At 33.0% G+C, this 23,594-nt stretch overlaps 3 protein-coding genes and 1 long non-coding RNA gene across 4 annotated transcripts; 1 reads left to right on the forward strand and 3 right to left on the reverse strand.

The window, feature by feature from the left end:
* Nucleotides 1-2,801: 2,801 nt before the first annotated feature.
* Nucleotides 2,802-7,748, reverse strand: LOC110729696 (probable methyltransferase PMT16). Its single transcript, XM_021909473.1, has 6 exons — nucleotides 6,701-7,748; nucleotides 5,988-6,198; nucleotides 5,585-5,882; nucleotides 4,786-5,178; nucleotides 4,604-4,681; nucleotides 2,802-3,428 (listed from the first exon to the last, which is right to left on the reverse strand). The coding sequence occupies exons 1-6, from the start codon at nucleotides 7,379-7,381 to the stop codon at nucleotides 3,185-3,187; spliced, it is 1,905 nt and encodes a 634-aa protein (XP_021765165.1). The 5' UTR covers nucleotides 7,382-7,748; the 3' UTR covers nucleotides 2,802-3,184.
* Nucleotides 3,466-5,116, forward strand: LOC110729699. The gene is made up of 3 exons (XR_002512941.1): nucleotides 3,466-4,224; nucleotides 4,856-4,940; nucleotides 5,033-5,116. It is a non-coding gene; the product is annotated as an uncharacterized LOC110729699 (long non-coding RNA).
* Nucleotides 7,749-8,499: 751 nt separating the features above from the next.
* On the reverse strand, nucleotides 8,500-12,186 carry LOC110729697 (probable methyltransferase PMT16; the record flags this gene model as incomplete). The annotated part of the gene is made up of 6 exons (XM_021909474.1): nucleotides 8,500-8,861; nucleotides 9,107-9,184; nucleotides 9,284-9,673; nucleotides 9,889-10,186; nucleotides 10,332-10,542; nucleotides 11,488-12,186. Coding segments are annotated over 6 exons (1,923 nt in total), but the record flags the coding sequence as incomplete, so codon positions are not given.
* A 3,724-nt stretch (nucleotides 12,187-15,910) lies between these two features.
* Nucleotides 15,911-21,069, reverse strand: LOC110729700 (oxygen-dependent coproporphyrinogen-III oxidase, chloroplastic-like). Its single transcript, XM_021909475.1, has 8 exons — nucleotides 20,312-21,069; nucleotides 20,131-20,206; nucleotides 18,798-18,892; nucleotides 18,195-18,278; nucleotides 17,014-17,101; nucleotides 16,771-16,895; nucleotides 16,587-16,685; nucleotides 15,911-16,313 (listed from the first exon to the last, which is right to left on the reverse strand). Exons 1-8 carry the CDS (start codon nucleotides 20,840-20,842, stop codon nucleotides 16,245-16,247), a joined length of 1,167 nt encoding a protein of 388 aa, XP_021765167.1. The 5' UTR covers nucleotides 20,843-21,069; the 3' UTR covers nucleotides 15,911-16,244.
* Nucleotides 21,070-23,594: the final 2,525 nt, after the last annotated feature.

A 23,594-nucleotide genomic window follows, 5' to 3' on the forward strand; every position in this document is an offset into this window, starting at 1 on the left:
TAAATAGAAATTTGGTAAAAGTAGTGACAATTATATTGACAAGGGTATGTAAGGAAAGATATATATACCAAATGTCATCGCAAAAGTTTTGTTAAGTCTGCTTAGATAATTCAAACATGGGTCATCCTCATATTCAAAATCCTGATCCTGAAGATGCAAAATTGACGATTATTAGCTTTGAGATCAAATAATCTGATTTCAGACCAAATATAAACTTTTACGTGTTTTCTCTTAGAGAATATATGTAAGATCTTTTTAATTGTGTGATAATCTTATGTATTATATTCCTAATAATTAGTCTAAGGACCTGTTCACATTTACTGAACACTGAACTGATTGGAGCTGAACTGAATTGAAATTAAGTAAATGTGAACAAGCCCTAAGAGCCTACATTTTCGATTTTTATCTACAATACTAAAGGAAATTACTCTTACCACCAAGACGCTCTCTCTCCGTTAAGAAAAGAAGGATCATTGCTATATATGACAACACCACGTATAATGTTAAGAACTTTGTTCGGCTTTGTCTACGACCTTCAAAACATGAATTAAATTATTCGCAATAAACCATTGGATATATAATATAGCATATATATGGAAACATGTCACATGATCAAGATTATAAATGTTTAAAATTAGAGATAAGCATACTAACCTAATTCTCCAACCCAAATAGCGAGAAAAGTGAGAATAGTGGGTAAAAATACATCAAAACCATAACCATATCGTATGAAATATTGGAAACTTGTGCATAGTTGAAAGGTTATCTGCAAGACCACATTGAGATTCATGTTAGGAAACAACCTAAATGAAATAGAGATAAATAACATTCTAGTAAAATAAAAACAAACAACTAGTGTTCACAATACTGTTATACGGAGGTATGTGACGATGTTTTTGAGTTAATAATATTAATTTAAATTTTTGGAGTAAAATTCAAGATTAAGAGGGATTAATATTAATACCTGCAAAATAAAATAGATTCCAAGTACATTCTTCATCCATGTCACTTTTTTTGGCAAGGATACCTTCTAATAAAACTAAAAAAAAAAAGTAAAAAAAAAAATCCACTAAAAGATTAAGAAAATATCATAAAAGTGATTGGTAGAAACTAGAAAGAGGGCATACCGGTCGATCTCTCTTCCTTAGAAGTTAGAACCCATCTCTTGAGAACTCATCTTTCAACTATGAATAACAGAAGAGATCGTATTCAAAGCTTTTCAATGTATAAAACTTCACCCTTTTTGAAATTGGAAGTCCCCTAATATACTAATCTCTTTAAAACTTCACCCTTGTGTTTGTACTTCTCCTCTTAAATCACAAAATTCTCCAGCTTAATTACCTCGAGTTTTTGGTGTATTTAATTCAAATCTCTCAACAATGGCAGATATTAACATCAAACCAAAATTAAGTATGAAAGAAACAATCAAAAATATAATCTCACCTCTCAAAATCTCTCCCTTTAACTTCCATGTTAATCATCGTTACATTAGTTTTACCACTTTCATTAACAATGTTACTTTACTCGTATTTTTTCACAACATTCCTTTCTTTCATCCTAAATTACAATAACCTCCCACACCAATGGCTACTCTCAATAACCTCGCTTGCATATTTCTCCCTCTGTTCAGCCCTCACCTTCCTCGCCGCAGCCACAACCAACACCTTGGTCACCACCTCTTATAAAACCTCTACTATCAAACAATCGTATAAACTGTTATTGAACCAATTTGACGCCGCGGGGAGTATGGAATATTATAATTTTCTTGGTACAGTGTCGAGATAATTTACAATTTTTTTTCTTGAATTTTAGTTGAATGTTACTATATACAGACCTTTAATTTACAGTCTGAAAATATTTTTGAATTATGTGGGATGATTATTCATCATCTTTGATCACAATCAATTATCTTCGTAAATTATATATTTTCCTATTTTTTCCAATCAATAAGTATAACATTTCAGTCAAATAAAAAATTCCTTGATTGCAATAACATTATTTTTCAAGTTACTAATTTCAATGATTTTCCAACTCACTCAATTTATTTCGTCAATCAAATAATCACTATAAAAAATCACTAATTACTCTTTTGTAATTAGGCTCCGTTCACTTTATATTCAGTTAAGGACGATATTATTACCAAATAATATATCTTCGACTAATTGATATTATTTTTTTGTATCCATGATTTATTATCTCGGGTATGCATATATTATTAAAGTAACTCCATATATCCATTCCAATTTTTATCCGTTCTTAGCTCTGTGAGCACTTCTATGCACTCCGTATTATACTATTATATAAACGCTGTACAGTAATTTATTTATTTAACTTTTTTTTGAATAATAAAATTACATTTCATCCTTTCATACTCTATCATCATTTCAATGTCTCTGTAACGAATAGATGCAATTAAACAATTTTGGTACGATAATAAAAGAGATAAGTGTTTATAAGGATCCCTCAAACCAAAATAATATCTATTAAGTTTCTACAAAATAAGACAATAAGATGATAATAAATCTCGTTTAGTATTTAGTAAGTTTAGTTTATTTCTAAACACCAAAAATCTATCATTAACATAATTATGATAAATATTACGTTTGGGATGCTAATTCGTTAGAAGTTAGAACATTACACGTTAGACTTAAAAAAGAGTTATAGTATATAGATTTATACCAGTATATACAATATACTTTTTTTTTATTATTTTTTTTTATTTTTTTTTACAATGGTAAGAAAAAAGTATCATTAGGAAACCCTCCTCACGAAGGGAATTCCTAATGCGAGTATATACAATATACTTGATATAAAAAAAAGCCAATCAATATACCGAGTATAATTTATTTTTTTTAATTATTTTTATAAAATATGTAGTTACTAGTACTCCATAACATTGTGTTTTACTAATTTCATGTAATCCATATGTGAAAAATATTGAAAGTTATTAAGGGATTATATTAGAATTAGAAATTCATTCACATATTCTTATCATTGAAGAGTTTGACCACATATAAACCCATTACATATGCTATTTCATCAACCAACCCAACCAAAAATAATCTTGATGTATGTTTGATATTACTATTATAAAATTCAGGGCACCAAAGTAAATTACTAAACTACATTGCACCATAGTGGAAAAAAAAAAAAAAAAAAAAAAAAAAAAAAAAAAATATTTGGGCTATGAGCGAGTATTGGACTGTTGTTGAGTTGGGTTAGGGACAGTCCAGTAAGTTTTAATTGCAAAAAGAAGCTTCTCCCTTTTAAGGGGCCCATCTTCATGGTTTACTATTTGACTATCCCATTCTAATGCATCTGTTATCTTCTTAATCTTCACTAATACATCCACGTCATCTCGGATTATCACACTTCCTTCTGGCCTTAAAATCCTGTCCATTTCCAGCAATAGATCTTCCATTTCACACCTGCAACACATAGGGACACTTACGATTTATAAAAAATTACAATATTTTTTTCGGATAATAATATACGTGACAATTAATTTACATAGGAAATAAAAGTTTAAATTTGTGGGCGATTGTAACTAGGGGTGAGCAAAATTGTTGGGTACCCAGTTTTGGACTCGAAATTGGTTAGGACCCGCCGGGTCCAGAATTGGAACTGGTGCAACCGGTTCTGGGTCCGGGTCCAAAAATCAGGAACCGGTTATAACTGGTTCCAGTTCCAGTTCTTGATTTTACGGACCCGGTACTGGTTGCATTGCTTTAAAAATATGTTATTCGTGGCCTGCTCTGAATATATGGGGCATAATTATCTATTGGGCCTTATAATTTCCTAGCCCACACTTTATTTCTAACCTAATTAGTCACCATATATTTAAGGAGTACTTTTTTTTTTAACTCATGTTTTTTTCATTTCATCACCCACCAAAAACCACTCATAATTTCTACTTTCATCCGTCAAACATCAAACTCCAATTTGATGATTATTTCACCCAACTTAAATTAATCACTCCATTCTTATCTTTTTCCCAAATTCTTGTATCTAAATCCACTTTTTTCCATCCTTAATTTTTATTTGTACAATAGAAAGAGGTAAAAGATGAAGGTGGTGAAGAAGAGGCCGAAAACAGATGAAGATTAAAGATAAATCAAGCTTACATACTCTATTATTCTGAGTTTTAGGGATGATTTGTGTAATTTCAGGCTAATAAATTTATGAAAAAGCCATGATTATGTAATACAACCCGAGTTTGCTACTGTACGTTCTCTAAATGCTCAGATCTACTTTTTTTCATCTTTATTTTCTGCAATTTTCATATAATACTTTTAGGTTTGATTTTTTTTTAAATAAATATAATTTCTGTTTATCGATCAAATCTGATTTTTTCTTTGAATATGTAACCGGGTACCCGGTTCTAGAACCGGTTACCACCAGTTCCAGTTCCAGTTCCAGTTCTAAATATTCTGGACCCGGTTATACCGGTTCCGGGTCTGGTTCCAAAATCTAGGACCCGGTACAAACCAGTTCCAAGACCAGTTCCTTCGTTTTTCACCGGGTACCCGGTTGTGCTCACCCCTAATTGTAACCAAATAACGTAACACTTTGTCAAATAAAAAGATTTGTAACATTTACGTACCTGTCTTTATAGAGTGTGAAGATTGAATCAGCGTGAATAAAATCATAAGTCCTTGGGTAAGTAGACATAGCTTCACACCTGCACAAAACATCACATTAGTCTCTTACAATAAGAAAACACAAAAAATTAGGGCAGTCCAATTAAATTACTTTGTGACATTATACTGTGTTATTTCCACATACCAGCTTTGATAAGTTCCAATCAACCCTCTTTCATAGATGACTCCAAGAGTATTAACCTTAGCTTCCACAGGAACTACATTCATCACCCAAACAGGATCATCAACCAAAGCCGCGGCAAAACCACCCAAGTACGCGTTCATGTCTAGTAGGTTCCGGTACCTCCCCTGCTGCCCTAGCTGATAATTCACTTTCTTATAGTGTAACATTCTTCTCTTCCATAATTTTATGTCTTCTTGGAACATTTCAGGGGTTACTCCATTAAGTGATCCACTGTTAATTCTTGGTGGGATTGCTGTCAATCTTGTAGGCCATTTTGCTAATTGTCCTCCTGCAACTTCTTCATTCACCGATACTTCTGGTAAAGGTGTTAGACAAGTTTGCAAATCTGTGTACCTAGAGATTTGTTGGATAATGTTGTTAAATCCAAATATCATAACAATATACTAGTTTATATTTCAAGAAATAAAATAGTATTAAATATATTAGCTATTTAGCTAATGCTTTAAAAAGTTGTACAAATATTTTTTAAATTGGATTAACTAAATTTTTGTACCTACCAACCACATGTTTGTGTCATACTTTTGTAGCATGGCATGACCTAATTCATCTACTTTTTTTGGACACAATCTTTGTCCATGTTTAATTAGTTCGAAAATTATACATCAATGTTCTTATGTTCACATTTACTATGTAATAAACCACGTAAACAAGTGGTGCGAATGTCAACTAATTAATTGGTTTAAGTATGGAAAATACGTACTCAAAGTTATGAAGAAAGAATTGATAAGGAAGGACTTACCATGCCAAATCCAGATCTTGAGTCGGGCATAAAGGTGGGTTTGGGTTATCAGTTTGTGTTCGTTTACAGTTGAAGTGGTTAATTGGTTTTTGCCAAATAGCAATATCATCCTTCTCTACAACTTTCTTCCAGCAAAGTTTTTTTGCCAAATTCTCTAATCTAGTTTGCTCTGCATTCAAGTCTTCCCTACTCCTTTCCCATGATTTCCAACTCCGTTTCCACCGGATTGGTGGACCGGATAGGATCCAATACCCGCCTGGCCGGAGTACTCTATCAACCTCTATCAAGTACACTCCATCTGCCAAGATTTCGTACCAATTAAAACAACATATATGTAAACAATGTAGCATAACATATTACAATAATACTCGAATTTATGATGGAAAAAAAAAAAAACAAGTACCATATTGGTCCCAAGGAATAAGGCAACGTGAACAATGAGCCATATCAAAAGCTCTAGATGGGTAAGGGAGTCTCTTAGAAGCCATGGCACCAATCAAAGCAGGGACACCGCGTTCTAGGGCGAATTGAACTTGTGCTTCATGGGTGTCTCTTGGTGCAAATGACATTGCTAATATGTTCCTTGATAGCAAGTATGATCCCCAACTAGCTACCTACTTATTGTAAGATTATCATGGCACAACAAAATTAAGTTAAATCACACATCATTAATCCTATATAAAATGTTATCAAAATTTTGTTCCAAACTTCGTTAAATAAAAGGTTCAAATATTCAATATTATATACTTCATATAAGGTTTTTTATTTTTCCCCCTTGAATGCATGACCTCATTTTTACTTATTTCACTTCTATTCATTACAATTGATATTATGAAATAATAGCACGGTCGATATAATTAGGTACGTACAAGTAAGAAGGTTTTTACCCTTTCATAACATAATTTTTACCCAAATCACTTTATAAACCAAATAAAATATGACAACTGTCTAAACTAATGCCTCAAGCAGTCAAGCATCTTACTTTACCTACCTTTATTTAAAGTGTAAAGACAATACTAAAGACAATTAAACAACTGAAATAATTAAGTTCTTAATCGAAAATTTAAGAAAGAAATGTTAAACAAAAAAGAAAAAGAAAAAGAAAAAAGGTCTTACCCCACAACCAGTATCAATGGCAGTTCTAATAGAGCCATCTTGAAGGTTGACCAACTTAGCAATATCATCAATATATGCATTTGCACCATTTCTAAACATGGTCCCACCTCCAGGGAACTTGAACCTGTCTCCTTCAAATCGGATCCAATTCTGACCCGCTTTCTTCACTGTTAACTCTTTATGTGGTACGTTATTGTACCAAGCATAGTCTCTACTAACGGGCCACGTAAACGGCCTCTTATACCCGAATGGCGCCGGTATCCGACACTTTAGGAGCTCCGTTTTTGCCGGGCAATGTCGCTCCAAATGTATTAACCGGGTTCTATTTAACTTTAATGATCGTCGTGGATCCTCACAAGGGGTGTATTCGATGCAGTTAGTGTTACACGAGGGGTAGGTTCGGGCTTGTAGTAAGCCCGAACCTATGGACATAGATGGATCATCCTCCGCCATGTGGTGGGCGGAGAAGTCCAACAATTTGGGGACCTGGATTGGGCTAGTGAGGTTGTTTGTAGTGCAGGTGGCAATTGTGGCAGGGGTGGAACGTTCACCCCTGCTGCGTTGCCACCTGCCTAGAAGATAGGAGGAGGAACATAAGATTGTAATGATGGTTAGTGCATAGATGTGATTGATTTTCCTCCAAAAAGGAAAAATCTTGTAAGTTGTGTCTAAACCCCTCATGAATTTATTTTTTTTCCTTTCACTTTCCTAAATTGTGAGAGAGTGTTTAAAAGGGAAGGTCAAGAACAGAGGAAATAATGTTGAAGTTGTGAAGTAGTTTAACTTTTGAAAAAGGTGGGTTTAAGGGTGAATTTATTGGTGAAGAGTAGACAGTAGTGATAGTTCGAGAGAAAATAAAAGATGTAGCTTTATTTGATTTGAATCTAGTTGAGAATATCGATGGGAGAGCAAAACTTGTAGCACTAAATGACTAGTACAGTAACATTTTACTAAACTACAAACTTTGAGATTCCTTCTTTCCAAAACATTATGCTAGTCTAGTAGTTTGTGTATGTCTGTTTGTTATCATGGTCTCAAAGTAGAACTACTCGTATTTTATTTGATCAGTAACATTATCAACTTGATGGTACACTTTCAACTAGCTTCGTGTCAATATGTTACGACTCTGATTAATGTTGACGTTAGAGTCACAAAGGTGGATGATGAGAATCGATCCCAAGATACTTTGAAATCGGAAGAAAAACTTTAAACACTTGAACTATCCCTCACTCTCTGATATTCTTATTTGTAAGGGTGTTTAAAATCCGATTCCAGTGAAAATATGGAGCAACTGCCTAACAAGATGAAAAGCCAAATGAATAAATAGAGTTTTGCAATTTGGCCCACATGAGTTGCTAACCTACCCCGCAGGCCCACCACACCAATGTTGTCCATGAATCTCTCAATACAGATACAGCAGTAGGCCAATATCTCCGTGACTTTCGATTATAATCAACCTGCTCAGTCATCACCAATTAATAATATTAATAGTCAAAGTTTTTTTATTTTTTATTTTTAAGAAGGAAGTCAAAATTTTGGACCTTAATTACTAGGGCAAAAGCAAAACTATAGCAAGAACTAACATAGAAGATTGCTGTGAATTTGTTTCTTCCCAACATGTTGTATCACGTTTGCCCCTTTGATTAATCTAGAAAACTATAGTAATATGTACATTACTTTCAATAATTCAAGATAACATCATGATGACAAATTGACAATATAATGTTACTAGGTAAAACTCGTACTCCGTATAAGAGAAAAGGACTAAGCCGACTGATCGACTATAGAGCATAAAGAACTAGAGTTAAATTTCTCTCTTTTTTTTTCATTTCACTTGTGTGGATTTACCCATTTTTAATACAGAATGAGTTTTAACTTGGAGTAAAAAAAAAAAAAAAAAAATAATTTAAAAACCTAAGAAGCAGAATTGGAATCCTGCTCATTAGTGTTAGAAGGAGCAGTCCAATAAGTTTTAACCGCAAACAAAATTTTCTCCCTTTCAAGAGGACCATCTTCATGGTCTACTATTTGACTATCCCATTGTAATGCATTTGTTATCTTCTGTATCTTCACCAAATTATCGACATCATCTCGAAAAATTACACTTCCTTCTGGCCTCAATATCCTGTCCATCTCTAACAATGTATCCTCCATCTCACATCTGCATTACATTGACCAAATTATTGTGATATATAACCATTGTGCGAGATATACATATAGAGTTGATCATAGGTCAAGCCATAAGTTGAGCTAAAAAGCCGCCAACTTTGGGCTCAAGAGTCAAAGGGGCCTTAAAAGCAAAGACCAAACTTTTACATAATTGGGCTTTTTGGATCAAGTTGGGCCAAAAATGATCAACTAACTCTATAGAATTGAAGAAACAGAATTTCAAGAAGATATACATACCTATCATTATAGAGTGTAAAAACAGAATTTGCATGGAGAAGATCATAAGTCCTTGGATAAGTAGACATTGCTTCACACCTACAAGAAAATATTGCACAATTTTTTTTACTTCACTTTACTTTCATCAAAGAAAAACTTCAATAAAACACAAAATGCGTTATTATTTTTGTTACTTACCAACTTTGGTAAGTACCAATTAACCCCCTTTCATAGATGACTCCAAGAGTATTAACCTTTGCTTCAACAGGCACAACATTCATCACCCAAACAGGATCATGCACCAAAGCCGCGGCAAATCCACCCAAATTCGCGTTCATGTCAAGAAGGTTTCGGTACCTTCCGTGTTCCCCTAGCTGGTTGTTCACTGTTTTATAGTAAGACACTCTCCTATTCCATAATTCCAAGTCTTCTTGGAACATTTTCGGAGTAATTCCCTTTATAGTACCGCTGCTAATTCTTGGTGGTACTGCTGTTAATCTTTTAGGCCATTTTTCTAGTTTTCCTCCTGCAACTTCTTCATCCCTTGAAACTTCTGGTAAAGGGATTTGACATGTCTCTAGCACAATGCTGAATGTTTCAAATAGTAACTAGTTGCACAACTTCATAAGTTTATTAAGATTTTTTGTTATTTGCATCTTATATAAATTAAAGTCCGCAATGATAAAGAAAAATGTAACAAGTATAAGCTGGACGTCAATTTCTTGTATAAGATGGTAAACACGTGAAATTTTTTTTATCTAAATGTGTAACAAATACGAAATAAGAGGGACTGAAAGACCAACCAAGCCTGATCAGGATCCGAAGCAGGGCAAAAATGTGGCATAGAATTAACTTTCTTATTATGTTTGCAATCTATGTGATTAATTGGCTTCTGCCAAATAGCAATATCACCCTTCTCTATCACTTTGTTCCAACATAGACTTTTGGCTAAACTTTCAATCCTAGTTTGTTCTGCATTCAAGTCTTCCTTGGTCCTCTCCCACCCCTTCCAATACTTCTTCCATCGAATAGGTGGGCCCGATAGGATCCAGTATCCTCCTGGTCGAAGTACCCTATCAACTTCTATCAAATATACTCCATCTGTTCCAAAATAATACAAAACAGGACAAATAGCATAATAAAATTAATGTGTGTGTTAATGGGTTATTTCAAATTATACTAGTATGATTATTTTGTATGCAATAGTAAATATGAGTATATTCGAGTGGATTAATTTTGTCAGTACCATATTGATCCCAAGGAATAAGGCAACGAGAGCAATGAGCCATGTCAAAAGCCCTAGAAGGATAAGGGAGTCTCTTAGAAGCAATAACACCAAGCAAAGCAGAAACACCGCGTTCTAGGGCAAATTGTACTTGAGCTTCATGAGTGTCCTTTGGTGCAAAGGACATTGCCAATATGTTCCTTGACAACAAGTACGCTCCCCAACTTGCTACCTATTAGTAAACAAATTTAATTAACTTTTTTTACATCAAATTTTCTATTGATCTCTAAATAATTGAAGCAACTAATGGTATAATAATACATTGGGCATGATACATTATTAAGAAAATAAGAATGCTATAGCATATTCATTATTACTATGAAATATCATGTATATGGTATGATACTATAGCTAAGATTTGTTCAACAAAAAAAAAATGACTATAGCTAAGATCCTGATCGTATGATATTATCAAATAATATTGATAGCATAGTTACATAAAATCAAATTTGTGTTTTTAATTGATTAGTTTCCCATTTTGCTTTTCAAATTCTATTAAAACAATCCGTCTCATACAAGTGAAATAATAATCATTCCATATTAATCTCATACAATATGTGAAGTAAATGGTACTCCTTATAGTACAGGAACAAACACAATATGCAACTTAGAGTCTTAGACCATGTTCCTAAGTGTTTATCGAAAGTTCTTCTCAATCAATATTCAATAATTATCCGTTTGATTTATTATAGAAACTTCATTCATTAGTTCAGTATAACTTATGTGAAGAGAACAAACCCGTAATAGCAAAAATTACCCGCGCGGACTTCACATCACACAATTATTACTCCTTGAGAAGAAAAAAAAATCAGTAGAAAATTCCCCAATTTTAGACTATTCTTCCAAGCAAACAAATCAGGACCATAAGACAAAAGATTCCACATGCACATCCTTCTCTATTCCACCTTATCTAATTTACGTAGTCCACTATTAACCAATCATCACATTAAACATTACCTTAGAAAATAAAAATAACTACAAAATTCCAAAAACCCAATTTAATCACCCACAAAAATACACAAGCATTCCAACAAATTTCATTAATACATTTTCTCAAACAAAAATAATAATTAATTTGTTATTAAAAAAAAAACAAAAATAAATTAAAATAACTTACCCCACAACCAGTATCAATAGCAGTCCTAATAGACCCATCATCAAGATTAATCAATTTAGCAATATCATCAATATATGCGTCTGCACCATTAGGAAACGTAGTCCCTCCTCCAGGGAATCTAAACCGGTCACCTTCGAACCGGATCCAATTTTGAACCGCTTTCTCGACCGTTAAATGTTTATGTGGTACGTTATTGTACCATACGTAATCCCTACTAACGGGCCACTTAAACGGGCTTTTATACCCTTTTGGGGCGGGTACCCGACATTTTAGGACCTCCCATTTATTGGGACAGTGTCTTTCTCTATATATCAGTCTGGTTTTTGTGAATTTTCTTGACCTTCTTTTATCCTCACACGGGGTGTATTCGCTGTACGTGATGTTGCACGGCGGATACACCCGTGATTGGGTCGGGCTAGAAGTGGATAGTTCGTGGTCCGCCGTGTGGTGGGCCACGAAGTCTAATGAGCCCGACCCGGTTAGGTTGTTGAAAGTGGTGATACAAGTTATAGCGGTGCCACGGCCCTGCCATATTGCTAGGAGGTAGGAAAAGGAGCATAGGAAAACAATGAAAATTAAAGTGAGTATGTTGTGTTTATTGGTGTTTTTTATTATTTTGTTCAAAAAGGAGGAAGAAGGTTTTGAAGTAGGGTGATATGGTGAGTCTAAACCTCCCTTTTTTTTTTTTATTTTTTTTTTTTAGGGTGTTTTGGATTTTGTTATGATAATTTTCTACTAGTGACTTAGTGAGAGTATTTATTGGTGAAGGGAGTGAGCTAGTGAAGAGGGGATGTTGGAAAATGAGATTATTTATCGATTTTATGTGGTTATATTTTATGGGAAATTCCTTCAAAAAAAATATGACTAAATATGTTCTAATATGGGGGAGATGGATGGTTTAGTTTAAATATATTATGGAGTAATTATTACTGTAATTAAGTTAAAATCTTGTATGTTTCAAAAAAAAAAAAAAAAAAAAAAAAAAGTAAAAATCTTGTAGGTTTATGGAAAATGGTGAAAGACTAAGGAATATTAATTTTTTGTGTGTGTTTCCAATTCGTGGGTGAGTTTTATTATGTGATGTTGATAGCTTTAATCAAGGGGTAAATAAAACATAAAGGTTGTATATACATATAACTAGTAAAATCCCACTCCACTCAATGAATGTTTAAAATTTAAAATAGTAGGAGGTCAGAAAAACATTCATCTTAATTTAGTGCAAAGATATTACTTATTGAGACAAATGAATTTTATTAACAAAAAATATAAAGTACATAAGATTGAAGATAAAGTTAATAAAGTATTAGCAAATTTGGTTTTCATGAAAATCTTGGGTGATTGGTCGGAGGTTGAAGGAACTCCGATTTTCTAAGCTTATGAAAAGAGTTTTAAATACGTAGTATAAGTAGTGAAAGTTGCATGATGATTGTTAATGGATTCCAAGTTTAATTATAAACATTAATATTTAGATAGAAAGAATAGTAAGTGGATTTTGACCATTTTGTGTCATAAGAATGCTTAGATAGAAAAGTTAATTTTACATTTAAAAAAAAAAGTTCGGGATTGTAACCTACCATGAGCGATAAAAATGAGCAATAATAGCATCCGTAAACAACAAAAAGTAAAGTAGAGAGTACGTAGTAACAAATAAAAGTCTAGTCGTCAAGTATTGTGATGATATCAAATTTCTCCACTCTCGAGACTCTCATGAAACCAATAAAACTGCATGTAATAATCACTGGGTCAAGTATTGATCTATAAGTACCTCAATATCATATATATGGCTTTTTCTAAAATAGTTGTGATTGCATTTAGTATTTGAAGAAGGGTTAGTAAGTAGTAATATAAGTACATACTCATGCTCATGCCAACGTTATTCTTTCAAAAAAAAAACATGTACTCTTGCCTACCGTGCATTATTGCTTGATGTGTGATTTGTCAATTGTATATATGTACATTATATTAATTGCATGCATGCATGACTTGAAATTACATATCAACCCATCACATGATACTATAGGAGTATAGGACCATGCATATATATGTAGGACTAGCTAGCCTTGGCAAAGTATAGTGGATCATAGGAACTAGGGGTGAGAATGGGACGGGTACCCGTACCGTTAGTATTAACGGTTCGGGTACTCGATAACCAATATCACTAAAAGTGATATCTATAACCCGAACCGATAAGTTCGGGTACCCGAATTTTCGGAACGGTTATCGGGTACCTTATAAAGTATCCAATAGTGATAATTAAACTTTAAAAAATTAGTTATTATGATATTTTTTAACACTAATTAACAACAATACCACATGATCTTGACCAAATTATTAATAACATTACTAATTATTGATACTTATAGTGATTATGAAGTAATGTAAGAGTTTAAATATTGAAAAGATAGATTTAAGTAGGAAAAAAAACAAAATAATTGCTTATCGGAACGGAACGGGTATCCGTTAATTTTAAAATGAAACCCAAAAACCATACCCGATAACAAATTATCGGAACGGGTACCCGAATTGTTATGGTTATCGGATCGGGTACCCTAATTTTCGGAACGGTAACGGAACGGGTTTTCGGGTTTTCGGGTTTTCGATTTTTCGGGTAGTTTTGCTCAGCCCTAATAGAAACCATAGAGTTGGAAAATGTTGAAAGGAGTAGTAAACAAACACCATCATTTATTCCAAACAATTAAGAGTTGATTTGACAATTACATTCTCATTCCTTAATTAATTTACGTTAAATTATATACACTCTTAATTCGATCTATTCTAATCTTTACGAAGTTATTTAAAAATCTGATCATCCCCCCTATACACAGACGATTGACGTAACTATATCTCATTATTGTTAGTGAATCACGTAAATCTGATCTGTATCTTTATTTTCTATTGGTTTCGCAAATCTTTCTTGCATCAGTTATAATAGAAGTATGTAAGTGTAACAATTATGATGTTAGAAGAAACTAGAAGCAAAGAACATAAAAACACCCTTATACAGAGTACTCCATACTAATAAGCTACAAAAAGAAATAAGTGGCTAAATTGAACTTGACATGACAATCCAACATAAAATGTAAACGTGCATGAAACAAAAGAAGTGGTTCCCGCATGTTTCTCCAAAGCCATGTAAAATTGAATTGATCGATCAACTTGTAAGTAATAAACATACATCACAAAACATAGTGATAGTGTTGAATTGAAATCTATAGCATGAATTATAATGATTATTAACCTAATTTATTACGGAGTAATTAAAATACAACATTGTTTGAATAAATATAGTTTGATTTATAGATATATATGGAGTATAACGGTACACCAATCATACTATTTCATTCCACAAAGTTTTTCATGCATGCATGCTTATTATGATTTTGCTTAATCCGATTAGTAGGAGTATTAATTTTCTAATATAATATTAAATATTTTTCTATTGATATTAGCGGCCGCGCGCAAATTATACAACACAAGATCTATAAAGAAAAAGGGGGAATTCATAGAGCTTTGGACCATGAGTAGTACTTAGGACTTAGGAGTATCTTTGTCTAGTTGTAGCTAGAATAATTAAAGCTCAAACTACTATCTCCGTTTCATATTATTTGCAACGGTTCATTTTATGTCAAATCGTTGTAAATAATATGAAACGGAGATGGATACTAAAATGAAACTATCACCTTAAACAATTTTATTTTCTTGTCAACTTCACTACTTTAGTAAGGTATAGCATCATGGTGCATAGATTTGTAAACGGTAAAAAACAAGGGCAAAAAAACAATGAACTTATATGGTTGGCAATCTTGGCATAAAGTTAGCTAAGATGATAAGGTTAACAAATGGGCTGAAATCAAGTTGCTGCTGATTATCAGGAATGACAATAGTTTATGGGCCCATTCCTATTATCAGAAAGTTTAATTTCCAAACTTACGTAAAGTAATTATGTAACCACTCCACTTTAGACCTCCTTGACTTTGACTTATTATCTCTTGCATAATTAACGATGATAATTACGATTTTATGCTGAAGAACGGAATGGATGTTCGTCATGTTGTTAAAAACCTTTATGAATTCAACTTAAGTCAAATACGAGTATAAACAACAACAATGATCAATGATGTACCAATAGAAACTACACTGAACTGAAAATAAGCTAAAGAGAACAGGCCCTAACAACCAACCTTTTTATACTCTCAAGTGTCCATTAGAGACCCGAATACACCAAAACACAATGCGAAATTTTCAAGGAAAGAGTATTTTAGTTTGTAAAGTTTAGGACAACTAAACATTTGAACAAATTTATACAAGCCAACTTCAAGCCTATTAGTAGTACATAAAAGTATTTGTAGCTATAATGTTTGCCCCCTGATTAATTTAATTATCCAAAGTTGGGCCATCATCCAAGCCCGTTTAAGAGGATAACTTGCATTGAAGGCTGAATCAAGCTGGACCAAACTTTATTGAGTAATTTGACAAAACTAGTCCTTTATAGTTTATAGTAACAAGACTGCAAGAGAGAGCAAAGTTCTTACAATTTAAACCTGATTACATTCATAGTAGGTTATTACATCTACAATCTCGTGGATGATTCTCAAAATTAATCTACAATTGAACACTTGAACCTTCAAAAAAGGGGTAAATACAATCTATGAACAAAAAGGAACTCATCGCTACAACTTCAAGCAGTCGCACTAAAAGGCAGGGGTTGGAGAAAGTTGTCAGGCTGATTCTACAAAGGTATTGTCACGAATTCACGATCATAACCACTCTTTTGGATTGATGCAAGCATCCAACAATTTCCACTCTTCACTGCCTTCTTCTGGCTTCTGTAAACACCAAGTGTGGCAAGAAATCGAACATTTAAGTGATTTTATGCAACTAATAATAATATTGCAACATGTCAGTTCTCAAATTGCTTTTTTACTCCCTTCGTCACAGCTCAAAGTTAACATTCCACGTAGCATTCTACCTCTCGTAATTCTTTCTCCAAACTCATTACTGTGCCCTAAAGCAATGTTAACTTTGAGCTGGGACTGAAAGAGGGGGATAACTCACAAGGCTTCATAGTAAGGATCACAGGGGGCTATGAAATGGCTTACATGGTCATATTCCCATCGAGCAGTCAGAGGAAGAGAGACCAGAATGCTCTCTATACGACCACCAGTTTTCAGACCGAATGTTGTTCCTCTATCATAGACCTATAAACCCATCAAATAATACAATAGTGAGCCCATTGCAAAGAAATTAGGAGTAAATTTCTAGCCTTCAAAGCTATTATCATACCAAATTGAACTCTACGTAACGTCCCCGTCGTAACTGCTGCCATTCCTTGTTTTTATCGGTGAAAGGTGTATCTTTCCTTTTCTCGATGATAGGTAGATATGCAGGTATCACAGAGTTTGCACATTCTGCAAAGTTGAGTAAAAACATCACAAAAGTTAAAATCATACCTGGAATGCTGGAAAGCAAGAATAAACTGTTACTCCGTATATAAAGATTACAAGAGGATTCACTGCTTATACGTACCAGTGGCAAAAGAAAGAAGCATCTCTTGATCATAGTCATTTAGATCGTCAAAAAAGATTCCACCTAGCCCTCTCCGTTCACCTCGGTGCTGTTGAAAAAACGCTAATGAATAAATTCTTACCATAAATAACTGTAACAACGCTTTCTAAATCACATATCAAGTACATACACTACATTTCAGAATGCACATTCAGATCAGGAGATAGAAAGATAAAAACAAACTCCAACAATATACTGATAACATAACAGATGTATGATATACAAATATACGATAATCAGTTATAACAAGAAGCAAGCGTGAAAGAGCTAACATTTTATTTTCTATAATGGTAGAGCTCTAGTTCTTTATCACAAGCATCAGCAACATGATTTCCATCAAACAAAGCACACTAAAAAATTTAAAATATATTTATCTGAAGAATTGCAGAACAAGTAGGAGATGAAGATCTTCTGATCTGTAGGCTTTTAATAATCCTGGTTAGTGAATCGACCTGGTTAAACTACAGCTCTCAGGTAAGTTAGCATGTGGAAGAGTGGAAAAAGTGACAACTGAGAAGCCATTTGACTATTCACCTCCTTTTATTTTCAAGTTTCATTAAGGGCCGTAGCAATTTACTGTCTCCATCTTAAAACATAAGGCATTTTAGCCACCTTTGCAAATTAGCAATTTGGTAACTATTAAATTGTACTGATATTGTAAATTGACTTATAATTTAGAGCAATAGGATGGGAACTGTGTACATATATATTAGGATACATAAGATACAGATTATAGACACATCAAGCTATCAAAAGTTTCTCAATTGAATCTAGTAGACCGTCTAAGTATTCTTATACTCCAATATGGAGCAGACATGGGTAGAGCTTGGCATGACAGCAAATATGCCCAGACAAAGCAAAGAAATTCGTTCATGTTGTTCATCACTAAAACCCAAATGAACCTAGAAGATATTACAAGTCTCCTGATACTCCATACAATAGAGCAGACATGGGTAGAGTATGGCACATCGGTAAATTGGCAAGACAAAGCAAAAAATTCTCCCAATTCAACTAAACAAGGCTTCTTAAAATGAAATTCTCCACCCACTCTTGAAGAAAGTAAAAAATAGGCATGCACATCAGTACATGGAAGATTAAGCATCCGAGGACAATAAAATATGACTATCTTATAAGAAACAAACCTTAATGTAAAAGTAATCATCACACCATTTCTTGAAACGTGGATAGAAGCTAGGATCAAATTTATCACAAGCATCTTTTTGGACCTACAAAGTAAGCCAAATGTCAGCATAATATGATAGTTAAGGTGAAGACTTCACACCATATCTGTACAGCAATAACATCAAAAACATGTAAGTATGTTTAGCAAACAGTACTATGTAATTTGTTTGTCATAAACACAGCTAATGAATATAGCCAGCAACATTTCTTGTCAACCCAAGTAGCAACCATATACCTTCATTCTGTTAAGCACATATGGCCAACCACAAATTTGAAAACCGATAGTTTTTTTCGGAAAAAAAAAGTCAGCAAGGTGTACATGGTGATAGAAATACAGGGGACAGAGGTATTACGCATATGACCACCAGGATCAAATTACAGATTCTTCACATATATAAAAATTAATAAAAAAAATTAAAAAAAAAACTTGATGTGAATTTTCTAGACTACTAAGGCGATGTTCTCTTCACCTAAAATTAAGTGAAGAAACATAATAACTATATAAACACCAGCTTCACATCATAAATTGACAAAGCTTTCTAGCCCTTTATTGGAGCAAATACCTGATGGAAGTGCTTAACATCTTCCTCAAAAATGTAGGCAGGAGTTAAGTCAGTACCACCGCCAAACCACCATTGTCGAGGTGCTCCAGGAACATCTGTACATTTAAAACAACATTTGTTTGAGAGCACTACCCAAACGATGTCTAAAACTAAAAATTACATGCCATAAAGCATAACAAAGCTTTGCATCAAGCTTCTAAGATCATATTTTCTGCTCTTTCCTTTGAATTAGAAAGATTCTTTTGCACAATTTCACAACAGAAACTGCTCTCGAAGCTAAAATTTATTACTTTAGCAAGAGAACTATTTGAAAATTTTAATGGGCCTCCCAGCACCCAGCTAACCCATGAAGATCATTAAAGTCAGGAACCCTGCCATCATTCTACCTCTTATCACAAAACAGTGATCACAGCAAAAGATAGATTTCATAGACAATTAGCAACGAAGCAGTTTCTGGCTTTAAGTAGTGATATTTCAGAATGGGTCATGGTCATGTTATACTTCACAAAAGCAAATAAAGGTTAATTGAAACTTCAAAGCCATGGAGCAGAATACCAGCAACACCACAATTACTTTTGCTAGGTAAAGCAAAATTGGTATTATGGAACAACAATTGAAACGATAATGTATCCAAATACGACACTGCAATGGACTTAGAAAGAATACAAATAACTACTAACATTAAGAATAGTTTCACTAAATCATAATGACATGCATCATCTTTGAAATTTGAATGTAGGCCACCAATTGCTATACCGAGTAATATAGAGTTGTTAAACTATAAAGTTATCTGAAAATTCGCAAAATAGTCCATATTAAAAAATTTTAAAAGAACATTTGCCATAACACACCTAATACCATGAAATGCTGTATTTTCCCACCACATTCAAAAATTGAAGAAATATGATTACTCTAGTCATATCAAATGCCTTTGAGTCATATGCATCACCTTATGCTACTCTCCCTTGTTCTTCACTACCTTAACTAGTCTAAACATAGCTCATAAACACATTCACAAGTTCAAATCTTGTTATATTTATAACCTCAAATCCTCAATGTGATGCCAGCATGCCACAAGACATTCCAATGTCATTATACAGTACTCAGTTTATAACAGTGTCACCTAATTCACTAATGCCCCCACAATGGCCACAAACCACCATCCTAAACGAACTAAATTGGTAAAGTAGAACACTATCAGACCCTTGCTTAAGAACTATAGGTAACCAATTGCATTCCCATTAACATTCTACATTGATAAAAATAGTCAATCAAAATTGAAATTGCTATAATTCAATCAATACCAACAAAATTCAATAACATAATTGGATACCTTTGGGAGCATCAGTCTCAAAGTACCTATAATTGAAATGCACAGTTGGAGCAAACGGATTCTTCGGATGCATAACCTTTCAAAATCAAACAAAAAACCATCCAAAATTAGAAACATCACCCACAAAATCAAAATCTCAACCTCAAAATTCCAATCAAAAATCAACAAAATCAGAATTTACCGAGCTAATTCCAGCAGCAAAGAAAGGGATAGGACCAGGTTTATGAGACCCACCATCAGCTTTAGCAGCACGATAAGCATCAGGCGGCATAACACCATAAACAACCGAAACATTAACACCAGCTTTCTCCCAAACGACACCGTCTTGTAAAACCCTGCTAATCCCACCACCACCACCTGGTCTCGACCAAACATCTTCCTTAAACTTCCCGCCACCATCTGCGGCCTCAATTGCTTCGCAAACCTTGTCTTGTGCATCCCTTATCATCTTCTCGAATCTTCCTCGTACACTGTCGGAAGACGTAGATGGGTCCTTAAGAAATGTGGGTGGGGCTTCGTTTTCTGGGGTTTCTTTCTCGATTGCCATGGCAGAAAGAGGTGGGAGCTTTCGGGAGGAGAGAGAAAGTGGTTTAGGAGTGAAATTAGAGAGAGAAATTGCAGGTTTTAGAGTACTAATTGCTTGAGATTGTTGAGATTGGAGGTGGGTTTTTGTTGGGAGAGAAAATGGCGTTGAGATTAGTGATGTAGACATTGTTCGGTGAAGCGCCGCCGTTGCGACGGTGGTGCACGGTGGTTTCCGGCGAATCGCAGATTTGGGGGGAGATGAGAGAGAAAGTAAGGAAGAAAGAGATGTTGTTGATTAATTTAAACGGTCCAAAAGCAATGTGTTGAATTTTTTTTTAAGATGATGAGATGTTGTGGGCGCCCAAATTAAGCCCATGTTTTGTTATTACAAAGTCAAGTCGTAGTCTGTGTCTTGACTCGAGTTATGGTGTCCATTTTACACTCGAGTGTAAAATTTTACTTGTACTAGACTATTATTATGAGTATCAAAATGTGTAATTTTAGGGCGTGTTATTCTCATGTGAAGTTTGTTAAGTTTAAATAATTATTTTTATTAATTATAGTGCTGTTGTAGAATTTTTTGTTACTTTTGCTAGACGGTTTGTAATTTCAGTTACTAAATTATGGAGTCAAACTTTTTCTTAGCTTGTAAAGACAATCGGTTTGCACTGCGTTTGTTTCTTGGCTTGTAGGGATAAAGAGGATAATTACTCAATATCATACAATTTACAAGGCAAGCCCATATATTTAGAGGCTTTATGGATAATTTATTAAAATTAAGGGAATGAAATTGTCCTAGCTATCTTATTATAAGTGTCTAGAGTAACAACTTTGTGCATATCCTGGACCACACATTAGTTATAATTTAATAGGATACATTAAATGAGACCAATTTTTGGATTTGTAAGTAATCATAAATTTTATTGGCCAAACAAATGGAAATTTAAATTTTAATTCAATCATCTAGGAAAACGGACCAAGTCCTTCCAATAATATATGAACATGGTTGTCAATAAACATTTGCAAGTGTTAATATATGTAATTACATGATAATAATTAAAAATTAGAGAAGTTAAATATTCTGTATGAGACAAATTAAACAAGATTTCACATGACTATATTTTTTCTTATGGTGTACAATGGATTAAATAACTTTTGAAAACAGAAATTGGCTAACTTATTAGTCAAAAAGTAAAGGAGTATAATATAATACCACGTGGCACAGCATTAATTAGGGACAACCTAAGGATATATAACATATATTAAAATACCACGTGGTGTAGCATTAATTAGAGACAGTCTAATAACAGCATTATTAGAGAGCCTCAAATTCATAAGGACACTTTTAAAACATTATTATAGAGTATCAAATAGGGTGATTTATTTCCTAAAAAATTTCATATCTACCTAAGCATTTGTTAATGACAACTCATATTTCCCTCATTAATTTCTCAATCCTTGTTAATAATGTGGATGAAAGTGTGGAACTAGTAAAGTTTAATTACTGAGTAGCGTTTTTACTTGTAGTTGGTCATTGTCACACGTGCATTGAGCATACATTTACCAACCCTTGTTTGTTTGTGTTAATTTATTGAAATAAAACTAATTCTTTTTTTTTTGACGAGAAAATAAAACTAATTCCTTACTTTCAATATATATGTATATCATTAATTAAGTCGGTTGAAAATATGTTCTCATTTGTTTTGGGTACGATGGTACATACTTATAGTATCAAAAAAAATATTACATTACAACACAAATGAAAATCTTGTAAATATGTTAATAAGATCATTGTCAAAAACATATGTTGTTCGATCCATTTTCTTTATGTTAATTTTTCTAAATTAAAATGTGTTTTTTGATAGTGATCAAATAAATATAAATCAAGCTATATGTGTTGTACAAATTTATCTAATGTGTTATGTTTTCTTATACATTCATATTATTAAATTAAATGATGAAATTAATAGTGAAACTATGGACAGACCTTGCACGCACCATAAATAAAAACAAAGGAAGGTCAAAGTTGTAACCAACAATATCTAAGTTCATAGGTTGCAATTATTTGTATAACTAAAATTTTTTACAAACTTAGTAATATAACATTTGTGTAAACCCGCTAAAATGACGCGATAAATTTCAAATAATGCGGTAAGTTTGAGCGCCAAATTCAAGTGCATATATGGATTTCTTACCATTTGTTGTTGGAAATTAGTATAGATATTGTACACAAAGTCTGAAAGATTGTTAAAAATTCATTGTCTTTCAAAGTCAATTGAAAATGAGATGATTATATCCTACATGCTATGTGTAACACAAGATCAGTATATATTGTTTAATAAAAATTCACAATACTTCACACTTAGTTATCGAATAAACTAGTGTAAGCTTAACTAAATGCGTTTAGATAAATTAAAAATTATAATAAATGATTTATTATAAGATAGTATAGATACACATTTTGTTTTCTTAACTACAGCAAGTTCTTATGAAGGGTGATTTCCTGCAGAAAAAGAACAACTATATGAAGTGTTTTTAACAATCAAAGAAGATCATTAAATTTGTTAAAATCATGAAGAAAAAAAAATTGTGAAAGCTTGCATAAAATATGAATAATAGGACCATGTATTCAAATTAAAATTACTTAATGATTTTTGCCATGGAAAAAACACCAAAGCATTAGGTACAAAGACAAATCCTTATATTATTAAACCAAATTTGAGTATTTAAAATCAAATCAATATTATTAAACCAAATTTGATATTATAAGATTGTATAGATACTCATTTTGTTTTCCTATCATTTTTTTAAGCATTATTATTAATAAATAACGTCCATGTTCTTTAAACAATAACTGTAGTAAAAATAAGTTAAGTTCAATAAAAAAAAATAAGTTAATAAAAAATGTTTTAATATGTAAAATAATTTTAATTTAACAA

Source organism: Chenopodium quinoa, unplaced genomic scaffold (assembly GCF_001683475.1).
Source record: "Chenopodium quinoa cultivar QQ74 unplaced genomic scaffold, ASM168347v1, whole genome shotgun sequence".
NCBI classification, from domain to species: Eukaryota; Viridiplantae; Streptophyta; class Magnoliopsida; order Caryophyllales; family Amaranthaceae; genus Chenopodium; species Chenopodium quinoa.

Coding starts and splice junctions, on each gene's coding strand:
- LOC110729700 (XM_021909475.1), bottom strand. CDS start 20,842: ATGTCTACATCACTAATCTCAACGCCATTTTCTCTCCCAACAAAAACC. Junction 20,207..20,311: donor TTGCTGCTGGAATTAGCTCG/GTAAATTCTGAT, acceptor TGATTTTGAAAG/GTTATGCATCCGAAGAATCC. Junction 18,279..18,797: donor ATGTTAAGCACTTCCATCAG/GTATTTGCTCCA, acceptor CTTACTTTGTAG/GTCCAAAAAGATGCTTGTGA.
- LOC110729696 (XM_021909473.1), bottom strand. CDS start 7,381: ATGAGGGGTTTAGACACAACTTACAAGATTTTTCCTTTTTGGAGGAAA. Junction 5,883..5,987: donor TATTCCTTGGGACCAATATG/GTACTTGTTTTT, acceptor AAATCTTGGCAG/ATGGAGTGTACTTGATAGAG. Junction 3,429..4,603: donor TTCACACTCTATAAAGACAG/GTACGTAAATGT, acceptor TATGTGTTGCAG/GTGTGAAATGGAAGATCTAT.